An 11,931-nucleotide genomic window follows, 5' to 3' on the forward strand; every position below is an offset into this window, starting at 1 on the left:
ATTATATAAGTGGAGCATAGTGACACACAATACATGCTGCTGCCGCAGCAGCAAATAGAGTGCCCTTTTAATTATGCAGGAGACATCCGAAAGCAACAGCACTCCTCACACTCTGGGAAGCAGCTCAGTGAATACACCATATTAGAAGCTGTTAGAGACAGAGCAGGGGAAGAGAAGGGAGAGAAGTAAAAGGGGACTGAAATGATTTGAGAGGAGAAATGGCAAGAAGGAGGGGAGAGGTGTATAGAGAGATGAGAGTGGAGATTAAAAAAGAAACTACAGCGAGAAAAAAGGCAAGGCGGAGAGCACCGTTGTGAAGTGTATGATGTGGCCGAGGCAAAAAAAAAAAAAAAACTGAGAGAGAAAAAGGAATAGAGAGGAACAACAGGCGGTGGATGCAAGGTATGCAAGAATGCTGTACACAGGTCCAAAGGACAATTTAGGGGGAAATGTTGATAACGGACAATGTGAGCAAAGTAAAAATATCTGAAGCAAAAGAATGAGGAAAATAGAAAAAGGAAAAAAGAGCAACTGAGCGAGCAACACTTTAGATTTCTAAAAGAATAGTGCTGACACCAAGTAAAAGAAAGATCAATAATTCATTAGAGTGCCATGGAAAAAACATACAATACTGTTCTTTTCCCTGAAAACACAAATCGGCTGGCTTCATTAAGTATTAACTTAATTCTAAGCTGTTGTTGCACCTGACAGTGCGGAAGCAGTCAAAAAGAATAAATAAAGACCGAATCCGTAAAAGCACATGTTTTGTGGCATTTAATGCAAATTGAAGTTACTGAGAGGAGAAAGGAAGGAAAAGCAAAAACAGAAGGGACGTAAGAAGCGCCGGAGGGTGGAGGAGAAGAAAAGCAGGTACAAGATGGCAGACATTTATATACCGGGGAACAGATAAGGGAGTAGAAGAAACTGAGGCACAATATGGGAGGTGATATAAAAATGTCTATTTTCACTGCTGGGTCAACGAATTGATGCAGACCTCGAAGCGCAGGAGAATGTTAATATGACCGCCTGGCCAAATGTTCCTACTCAAGCACAGACTGTAAAAACTGACTCACAAACCCTACAAAGCCATGTTGGTGTGGCATTCAGCCTACTTCTACCTTTCTCTCCGTTTCACATTTGTTCTTTTTTGTCTCCCTTTCACGAGAAGAAAAGGTGGCCTTGTCACAGACAGAGGGCAGGGCAGGGCTTGACACGGCTAAGGGGGAGTGTAGCCAGCCCCTGCCAAGCTCCCCTCTGGGATAAAATAACTGCAAACCAAACCCTTATGTGAGCTGTCTACAACACTCCGACACATATTTGCCAGGGTTAGTGGTTGTGACACCCATGACGGAAAAGGCAGCTTGAACACACGCTGTGATAAAAGTAAAAAACTTCGACATGTTTGGCCGAGTGGTAACAATACTCCCTCCTAAGCTAATCTAAACCTTTCTCTTTCTTTTCAATATTACATGTGAATGGCACTCCAAACCAAAACAGATCAATACCGCTAACTTGACACACATTAGCACCATAAAGGCAACAAGACTACTGAGACTAGCCCTGTCAGAAAGCATTATGGTAGAGAGAACACTAAGAGGAAGAAGCAGAAGACATTTAAGAGTAGTGGAGGGAAACAAAAGAACATTGAGATGTGTCTTCTTACCTGTTTGTTGTACTTGTTGATAGTTTGACTGCTGTATTCAGAGCAGTGGTCAGATCCAAGCGAAATGTTATCTCCGGTGCCAACAAAGGTATTGGCAGGGGGCAGGTCCTGAACTGCCTGGTGCTTTTTTCCAGCTGTTGGTGACTGCGGGTGAAGCTGGACAGTGGGGAGTGGTGAACTGGACTTGTAGTGGCGGGCCAGATCTGGGCTGCCCGGCCCTCCGTTGACTGAACGGTAGCGGCCCATGCCGGGACTGTCCGACAGCTTCTCATTGACGCCGTCATAGCGCTGCCCATTGGGTTTGGATGCCTCTACAGTGACAATGCTACTGTAGAGAGGTTGTTTGGACTTCTGTTTCTTCTTGTCTTTCTTGGGTTTTTTGGATTTGTCATGCTGCTGTGGTGTAAAGAAGTCTTCATGATCCTTCTTGCCGGCCTCATAGCCGTTCTTATTCTTTGGACGGCAATAACGGGCCATGACAACAACCAGGATGATGAGAATGACTGTCATGATGCCCGAAACTACTCCGATTACAATGCTTAATCGCTGTTTGCTGAGATCATAGTTTGGGTCTCCAGCAATGTTGGTGTTGAGAGACGTGCTCAGGCTCTTAGACACCTGGGCCTCCACAACTGTGGAGTTGGAAAGAGTCTCATTAACATAAACATGAACCAGCGTGGTGGTGCTCTGCGAGGGCTGCCCACTGTCGTTCACCTGGACCACCAGTCTGTGGAGGCCATAGTGCTTCTGCTCCAGCTTCGCCATCAGTGAAATGACCCCAGTGCCCCCATCAATCTCGAAAAGCTTGAAGGGGTTTCCCCCAATGATGCTGTAGTTCAGGTCTGCGTTGATGCCGGTGTCAGTGTCAGTGGCGATGACGGTTCTGACGACTGTTCTGATGTTGCTGGAGGGAGGGAGGAGCGTGTAGGAGTTGTTTATTGGAAAGGTGACTGTCGGTGCGTTGTCATTTTCATCCATGACAAAAAGTGAAACTGTTGCGGTGGCGGATCTGGGAGGGTCGCCTCCATCCACAGCTTTGACACGGAATGTGTATGTAGTTTTCTGTTCTCGGTCAAAAGACAAAGTGGAGAAAATTGTCCCAGTTTCATTCTCAATAGAGAAGATGTCCTCTTCTTCCTCTATGAAAAGACCCATCTCTGCATTTTGGTCTTTATCTGCATCAATTACTGTAACCATGCCGACTGGACTGTTTGGATCAAGGTTCTCTTTGACATAGAAGGTGAACACATCCTGCATGAACTTTGGTTCATTGTCATTCTTATCGGCCACAAGGACAACCACTGTTGCAGAACCCTGAAGGGTGTTTATGCCCTTATCTTTGGCTATCACTTTGAATTCGTAGCGCTCTGTTTGCTCTCTATCCAGAATGGTGTTTACTCGGATGTCTCCACTGTCTGCATCGATAGAGAAAATCCCATTTACTGATGAGTCTAGGGAATAGGCTATTTCAGCGTTCTTCCCACTATCTGCGTCAATGGCTGCCACTGTTGTCACCCTCTCGCCAGGGGCATTGTTTTCTGGAAACGACACCTCCACTACATTCTGGCTGAAGATAGGAGGGTTGTCGTTAGTGTCGCCCACTTTGACGATAAGAGAGTTATTACTCGCCAGACTGGGGCTTCCAGAGTCTACAGCCACGATGACCACATTGTATTCCTGTGTGGCCTCATAGTCCAGTGGTGCAGACGTGTGGAGGAAATATTTCTTTTTATTCTGCTCACCCTCCATCTCACTGGCTGGTTTGAGCTGAAAGGGCACGTCCCCCACAACTGTGCAGGTCACGATGCCATTTTCCCCCTGGTCTCGGTCCGACACCTGAACCAAGGCGATGGGTGTGTCCACGACCACATCCTCAGCCACGTTGGCGATGCCGTCTTTGAGGAAAATGCGGCCGATTTTTCTGATCTCAATAGCAGGAACGTTGTCGTTTTCATCCTTGATGTTCAGCACCACAGTGGCCTTGTCCATTTTGGGTGGCTGGCCTCGGTCACGGGCCATTACCGTGAACCTCAGTTGGCTCACTTCTTCACGGTCAATACGGTGCAACACACTCAGCCACCCTGTGCTCTCGTCCAACCTCAGCAGCCTCCGTACTGACTCTGTGGCTGCCCCAAACACATACTCGATTTGACCATTAACCCCCACGTCTGCATCAGCCGCTTTAAGCTGTAGTATGGGGGCACCAGGGGAACTGTTTTCTGGGAGGTCAGCTTCATACACACTCTTCTCAAACCGAGGGCTGTTGTCATTCACGTCAGTGATCATTACCCTCAGAATGGCCTGCGAGGAGCGAGGGGGATCTCCTCCATCCCTAACACGCAGCGTGAGCTCATAGGAGTCTCTCTGTTCCCTATCAAGGGCCCCTTTAATGATGAGTTGAGGCTGCTTCTCTCCATCAGTAGTGTCAGCAACTTGCAGTTCAAAGACACTGCTCCTGCTCGCTCCTTCGTCAAATCTCCTCTTCCCCGAGTATGAATCCCCCGAGGACCCCAAGCGCCTTGAGTTCTCCCCATTGTCCTGGATAAGCTCATATCTCTCTATTCCATTTCTGCCAAAATCTCTGTCTGTGGCTGTGGGCAGCAGATAAAGGGTTCCAATCGGTCTGTTTTCCTCCACAGACAGTGTCAGGACAGGAGAAGGGAAAGACGGAGTGTTATCGTTTATGTCTAATATGATGACTTTTCCCTCAAAGAGGTCGACCCAGCTCTGGGCTGGTCCTATCACTGACACTTCAAAATCTATAAAGCACTCATTTTCATCAAATATCATTTGGCACTGCTGTAATTTTTCCCGGTCTATCCGCCTCTCGTTGGTGGTGAGCTCACCTGTTATGTTGTCTATTTTGAAAAAATCGGAGCCTGATTCGAGAGTGAATGTCACCTCACCGGACCCGGCAACAATGCCCAGGTCGGCGGCTACGTTCCCTACTCTGACATCGGCGGGTCCCTCCTCTGCTAAACGGTACCGGAGCACTTGCTTGGCGGCGGGCTGATGCACAAGCTGCAGGATGAGCATGCAATAGTACAAATAGTCCACTGCACCAGTAGTCCTCATTGTTCACTCCAGAAAAATGTCCACTTAAATTAGAAAAAAGAAAATGTCAAAAAAAAAATTAATCACTAATGGAAAGTCCGAATACAGAGAAGAAATATCGTTTTCATTAAGAGCAAAGCCCTCTGCTTCGGGATGCGTGAGACTTCATCCTCCGGACCACTTCCTATCGCTCCTGCTGCAGTGAAAAGCAGCAAGTACACGGGCTTTCCTCTGTTTTTCCTCCTTCAGTATTGTATGTTTGTTGCTCTTGTTTTACTCAAAAAAACCCGCAGTGATATAAAAAAAGAGAGAGAGGCTCCGTGCGCTCCGGACGGTGCCCCAAATATTTGAATGTCATGCGCGTAAAAGCCAAAATGTTATAGTCCGAGCATCACATCACCAGAAAGTGAATTCAGTCCATGTCGCTCCGTTTTACTCACAGTTTGTGGAATCTCCTTTTTTTTAAAAAAATCAGGGGTGAGGCTGCAATATCCCTCTGTCCGATGATATGTCCACGTATGTCAGAGGATCATTTAAATGCCCGCGCAGTTTCCAAACTCATCATACGGCGAGTGTTGACTGCGCGGAGCTCGTCAACTCTCCGGTCTTGAGGATGTGAATACGAGGCAAAATACCTGTCCGGTTCCCCTATTCTCTCTCTCTCTCTCTCTCTCTCTCTCTCCTTCTCCTCTCTCTCCTTCCAAGTCACTTGCAACTAGCAGAATAGTACAGTTCTCGCTCTCCTTCTTTTTTTTTTTTGGGCGAACCAACTCCACGATGTGCAACCTGCTGAAAAAAATCAGTGATTTCAAAAAGGAAAAAAGGAAAGAAAATAACCAAAAGCAAAAACAAAAATGTATATCCGATGCTGTATTTTTTTTAGTTTTTTTTTTTAGGAAACGCTGGTTGAATTCCTCACTGTGTCCAGCATGTTCAGCCTGTTCCCTCACCTGCAGACGCGACGCATGTGTTGGCAGCCCCTATCTGCAGCACTGTGAGAGGGATTCACAAATGATATTGCAGTCTCTCTCTTCCCCTCTCTCTCTCTCCCTCCCTCTCCTCTCCTCTCTCTCTCTCTCTCTCGCTCCCTCCCTTCCTTCTCTCCACCCCCCCTCCGGTTCCTTCTCCCCCAGCAGCGCACGTAAACAGGGTCGGACTTGGTCTCGATCGCCGGGTCCAGAGGCCAGCAGACAATATTTGACAGAAAGGGACAGAGGAAGGGGATATGCATTAATGTGGTCGTTTTCAGCGGCTGTTTTTTTTTCTTTTTTTCTTCGAGACGTGGCTCGGCACTTTGTGTGGACAATTCGGATGCTTCATATTTACGCTCCTGTGGGCACTGTGGCGATCAAAACAACTATTTTAATGTCTTTAACAGCATTGGAGACATTATATAATAATAAATCAATAATTAATTATGACTACATTTTGTAGAATACGCGGTCTGGTGAGGGCTTGTTGGCGTTGCCGCAAGAGATTCCTTGTGTGACAGCGCAAATAACTTTTACGCACTCTTTGCTTGACTTGTGTGTTTTTTTAAAAAATGTGATATGAAACAGTCCTGAATGTCTGTCAAGCAGGGTAGGACAGAGCAATAGCAGGACAGGGGAGACGGGACAGGTCTGGCTGTGTGCGCAGTGCTGTGGTTTCCCTGTGGTTACTAATATGAATGCGTGTGGTCGCCAGTGGCTGTGCTCTCCGGCGCAGCGGGCTCGGTGTCTTTCTGCCTGCTCGGTCCACTCAGCATCCAGGAATCTGAGACCGTGGCTCGGATTTGCATAAAGACAGGACTAAAGGCAGGAATCTTTCACTCTTTCCCACCCTTTTCTTCAGCGCGGTCATTCGGTTTGTTTTATTCGGCCACTGCGCAAACCTCTCACTTCCTCGTGTAAGATTAGCGTGCGCGGTGTGTGTCCTACCGCAGTTGCCATTCAAGTGCTTGTGATGGGCACATTTTTGAAGAGACATTCATGTCATGCTGGCGGGCGTGCTCTCCAGCAGCATGCTCGAAGCACACCGCGGACGCACGGTAGCCAAAACAGAAAAGGGGGTGGGTAAATTGGCACATTTTTGGGTGCTTAAGGTGGATTCATCTGAGCTACGGCGCGCATTTGTGCTGCCGTGTTAAGTGCAAAAATGAGAAGAAGGGGGGGAGAAAAGGTGGCTGTGCGTTTTAATGCGCGTGCGTGAGGATTTCCTGAACTTTGAATTGGGAACCTGTTCATACAGTGCGTGCGTGTGCGCGCGTGTGGAATTATACAGTGAATAAGTGTAATGAGTGAGTGAAGGAGTGAGGGACAGCGGGATGAGGAGGAGGGGAAGGAGGGGAAGAGGAAAAGAGGCAGCCAGTCTCAGCAGCTGCATCTTTCTCAGACGGCTGTCTGAATTCCAGCAGTGGCTTTATCCTTGCTTACTAGCGCCCTCTATCGTCATGATAAAACCAAGCCCCCCTCAGAAGGCTTTGGGAGCAGTGCAGCAGAGAAGAGGGGGTGAATCCACTCGGGTTGTACGTGGACTGCGGGCTCTAGGATGCGTTATTTTTATCCCTTTGGTTCAGGGATGCTCGTCTTGCTTTGTCTGGAGGCCACTTTTGCAAAATGACAGGAGACCAAGGGGCCACTTAATGAGCAAATGAGACTATTATAAGAGCCATAACTCGTCTTTCTTTGAGAATATTTCTTTTCTAATCAGCTGAGTAAAAGCCAAGGAGCAGTGTTAGACATGAACTGTATAAACAAATCAGAAAACTCCCTTTTTTTTTTACTTACAATGAATCGATGAGTTGTCTACTCCTAAATTCATGGCCATGTTTTGATAAGTTGAGTAGTTTTATACTGAGAAAATGACAAAGTTCTCATATTCTAGCTTTCTAAATGTGAGTAGTTTTGAATTCCTGAACTCTTCTATGACAGCAAACTGAATATCTCTGGGGTGAGGGATGCCATCTTGGGCTTTTTCTTCCGCCCCATTTTCTGACACTTTGTAGCCCAAACAACTATTCAGTTAATCACGAAACTAATCATTTGTTGCAGCCCTGATCATAAATTAGAAAATAGTCAGCGGACCTGTCAGCGCCCTGTTTCGGGCCTGATTTGACACGTGGGCCGTAAGTTGAGTATCACTGTTATGGCTGATTAGTTTCTCTGGGAAAATGAACTTTAAAGCTGCATACACTATTATAGGTTTGAAATATGTATAAGAAGGTGTATAAATGTAGAGATATATAGTCATAAATTAAAATAGATTTTATTTTTTAATCATAGGAAAGTAATCGTAAAAGTTAAGACTTGCCTCTCAATGACAGTTATGAGCAAGTTTTGTTCAGAAGATGTTAAAAAACTTCACTGACTGAATCATGCATTGTAGGATTCATGAGAAACGGGGGCCACAGAAGCTAAGAAAGACTGGGTTCAAACTTTGATCCACTTTGGATCAATATAGCACCAAAAAACTGCATTACTTTACCCGGTGCGTTATTTACTAAATCTAAAATATGGTTGTTTTTTTTAACTCACTATCAAACACAACAAGCTCAATTTTAGCCTCACCAGTTTTTGTTAGGAGCAAATCAATACGACAACCAAAGCTGCAAAGCATATGAACAATCAGTAACCAACTTTAAAAAGAGCAAAAGTAGATGGAAACAGCTGTATCAGCTATTTTATGGCAACACTAACCCTGGGTTAAATAAACCTCCTGTCCTGTTTCTATCCAGGTGTAGACTTGGTAAAGTTAAGCCATCATTGCATTTGTTCTGTACTGACTGAAACTGGCTCTGTTCTGACCTTGGGACTTTAACTGTATTGGTCATAACATAAATGAAACACAGTTTATAGTCATATCTTTACTGGATATTTCTCTTTTCAGTAACCACCGTGAGTACACGAGTTCAAACAAGAATTCACAAGAAGTAACAATCGCAGCTCCGTGCCCCAAGGTTGCTGGAATAACCAGACACAAAGTGGAAATGAGCTGGCAGGTGTTTCTGAGACAGTGTTTGCTATCAGACCCATGAAGATCAAGGCTCGAAATCATCACTGAAAATCATTATCATAGTTGTGTGAAACATCGATCTTGCTCTCAAGTGGATGAGTGGTCGAAAATGATGCGAGGGAAAGCACTCGATGCCGTTACAAAGGCCTCATCAATGAAAACGAGGTGTTTTGAAAACGAGACGTTCAAAAAAAAAGGGAAAAAAAAGTGACTCATACGCCCACGCCATGACTGGTACAGATTAAAACAAGTTCTGATCAGAGATGATACATCATCCCATGCTTTGCCCCCCAAAAAAGTAATTCTCTAGCTCAATGTTTAGCATATTAAATATTTAATGCAAACATTAGATGATGGCTGCATTCCAAAATGGCTATAGCTTCAGAAAACACATCTTAAAAGATTTACGCCTTTCTTTAGTTTTGCTTATTTTGCTCATTCCCCACAGACAGTCTAGAAGCGTTAATGAAATGTGGGAAGAGAAAATGAAAAACTGAGATGATTGCACAGTCTGCTGAATTAATGCTTTCCATTTCATAAGCATAACACGAGCAGAAATGTCTGCCTGCCCTTATTTACGTGTTACAGCGGTTAATGCTCATTGTAGTGCTGTGACACTGCGTGCAATAAAGTTGCAATTATGTTGGCTGTCAACATGAAATTACGCTTCTGATGTCCGGTGATGTGAGGGACGGAAGGTGTTGGAATGATTGGCTGCACTGCTGAAGCACAAAAAAATACACCTTATTGTTATTACAGGTTTGCCCCATTGATTTGACGCATTTCGCCAGCGGGGCTCTTATTGAGAGAGCGGCCTAAAATCCCAACCATGTAATAGTCAGTTTAATTTTTTATACGCAGCAGAAGAGCATATACAGTTTTTCCTTCGCATTTATTTTCTCCAGCGTCCTGCTAAGTGATTTCTCTGCATTTATCACAGGCTGGGTAAAAATAAAACATACATTGACGAATGGCGCTGTTAAAAATAATTACCTGAGCGTACTAAATGATCACACAAATAGCTAAATAGCTGAGATTTCAGCTCGCAGCAGAAGGAGGGTGTGCGGATGCTCCTGTGTCGGGTGATAAAAGGTTTGGTTTCAGCCACATTTGGTCACATTTTAAATACTGATTGAATAGGATCTCGTGAAATGTGCAAAAAAGCTTCCTTAAAATAAATCCATTTTCTAGGGTTGTATTTGCTGAACATCCAAAGGCTAAATTTAATGCTGATGCCTAAGTATAATTCCAAACTACAATCCATAATTAGCTCCTCATCTGAAGCCCTAAAGATGCACCTGTTTCCTCATCAGCCTGCTCCACTTGTGTAGCCCGCGACCGTGCTTCCTGCATACAAAATAATTCATTAATGATGACATTTTAATAGGAGTTGTAGATTGCAATTCAGCTCATACCACTTTTTTTTTGTTTGTCCCTGCTAGAGCAACCTGATTGGTGCTTACAAATGACAGAAGCCAGGGTTTTGCTGATTGAGCATAGCTAACTATTGAGTTTACAACCCTTTGCTTATTCCCTGCAATGTAAAAAAATAAATAAAAGCTCCTGATGTCCGTTCACTTCCTTGATAGTGGCATGATATTTACAAAGAGCAAAACTTATTGGCATGGACGTATATGCTTTATGTGTGCTGTGCAGTACAGGCAGTAAAGGAAAGGTAGTAAACGCTTGAGCTATAGAATGACTGGCCGATAACTTACCGTAATCAAAAGACTTATTGGCTGTCCGGTAAAAAAAATCATTGAGCGTGTATAGAGATGGATGAGCCCTCCGTGACGCCACTCATAAGTTTCCTGAACAGCAGTTTTCAGGCTCAGTGGGGTGACTCTAGTTCTAGGCAGGGCCCGACTCCTCCTAATCCAAAAATAACGTAAACTTGAGGTGGGTCTCACAAACATCTGTGGGCCATGAACTGTGCTAACATGTCAATCAATGCAGCCACACTCTTAATTATGCATCACTTCAAGCCCTAATGCAATTTAAACGGGTCAGCGATATAAAAACTGCCCACCTTACAGTCGTCACAAATGAGGAAATTCGCTATAGAAGCCAAAACTACTTCCTTTACCGGGCTGTATACATGTTTATTTGGACATTTTAACATGACTGTCAATGGGGACTGACTCGAGTTTAGAGCCAACCTCAAGTGGCCACATAAGGAAGTGCCATTTTTTGGCACTTCTTCGTATTTAGCCTGCATTCCACCAATCAATACCTAAATTAGCCATCTTAGCAATGTAGCCTGGTGGAGGCAAAATGATTTCACTCCAAATTTGTCTTCCAAAACTATCATTCGGAACATGATCCACATGGAAACCTCTGACCTGGTGCAGAGAATGAAGTGACAAAAGAGCTGTGCTGTAAGTGTTGTACTGTATCTAGCTGATAGAAAATTTAATTTACACCTTCGTAGGAGAACTTGTCAACATGGTATTCGTTTCTTCACACATACCTGCTGACTGAGAACACTGGCTTATTTATTGTCATGAAAGCAGCTGATGAAGACTCATTTATGGGGGTGAAGTTTGTTGCCACCTCCAGCTTGACATCATCATTTTGCATTGAATCATCATGTTGGTATCAGAAGCAGGAACGTTATGTACGTTGGTTGTATTTGTTTGAACCTAGAATGGAGTGATCTCAAAACTAGGAACAACGTTTAAGCAACAGTTTGGTGCATAAAACATATTCACCATCCCTTTTATAAAAAGAACTGTGTGAATGGATATGAAAAAAAAAGTGTGACTTAGTTAGTTTTCATTTTCTTTGTCAATGCATTTTATTCTCGCTTAAAAAAATCTCAAATAAGTTTGCAACTTTTCTGACTGACCCTGCTTTTGAAAGTTGAATGCAGGCAATTTGGCTACCGCTGAACTCATATATTCAAACTGTGTGATTGCTAGTCCCTTTGTTGCTGAAAAATCTCGCTAATTGGCATTCAGCAGTGATGTAGTTACCACAATGTTAGCAATTTTCCAGCAAAAGCTTCAGGTAATTTTCGTGTGCTCTCTGTAGAAACATCAGATGGCAAACCTGACAGAGTCTTTTCTAGTGAACGGGATAAAGGATAGACGTTTTGCATGCTGCACAGAAATATAGGAGAACACATAGACTTTAAAAAAATAAAAAAAAAATGTGTTGTAAAACGTTGCCATTGTATATGAGGAGATAGTGTTGATTTCCACAGAGATCTCAACTGGAGA

The 11,931-nt window shown here is 44.2% G+C and overlaps 1 protein-coding gene across 1 annotated transcript in view; it reads right to left on the minus strand.

The window, feature by feature from the left end:
- The window catches only part of pcdh7b (protocadherin 7b), a gene marked incomplete at its 3' end in the record, with an annotated part of 50,524 nt that extends 45,648 nt beyond the window's left edge, over positions 1-4,876 (minus strand). The window contains exon 1 of the mRNA XM_008295134.1: positions 1,664-4,876. Within this exon, the coding sequence (XP_008293356.1) occupies positions 1,664-4,738 (3,075 nt within the window). The remainder of the gene's footprint in view (positions 1-1,663) is intronic.
- Between the last annotated feature and the right edge of the window lie 7,055 nt (positions 4,877-11,931).

Source organism: Stegastes partitus, unplaced genomic scaffold, assembly GCF_000690725.1.
Source record: "Stegastes partitus isolate 25-593 unplaced genomic scaffold, Stegastes_partitus-1.0.2 Scaffold1023, whole genome shotgun sequence".
Classification (NCBI taxonomy): Eukaryota; Metazoa; Chordata; class Actinopteri; family Pomacentridae; genus Stegastes; species Stegastes partitus.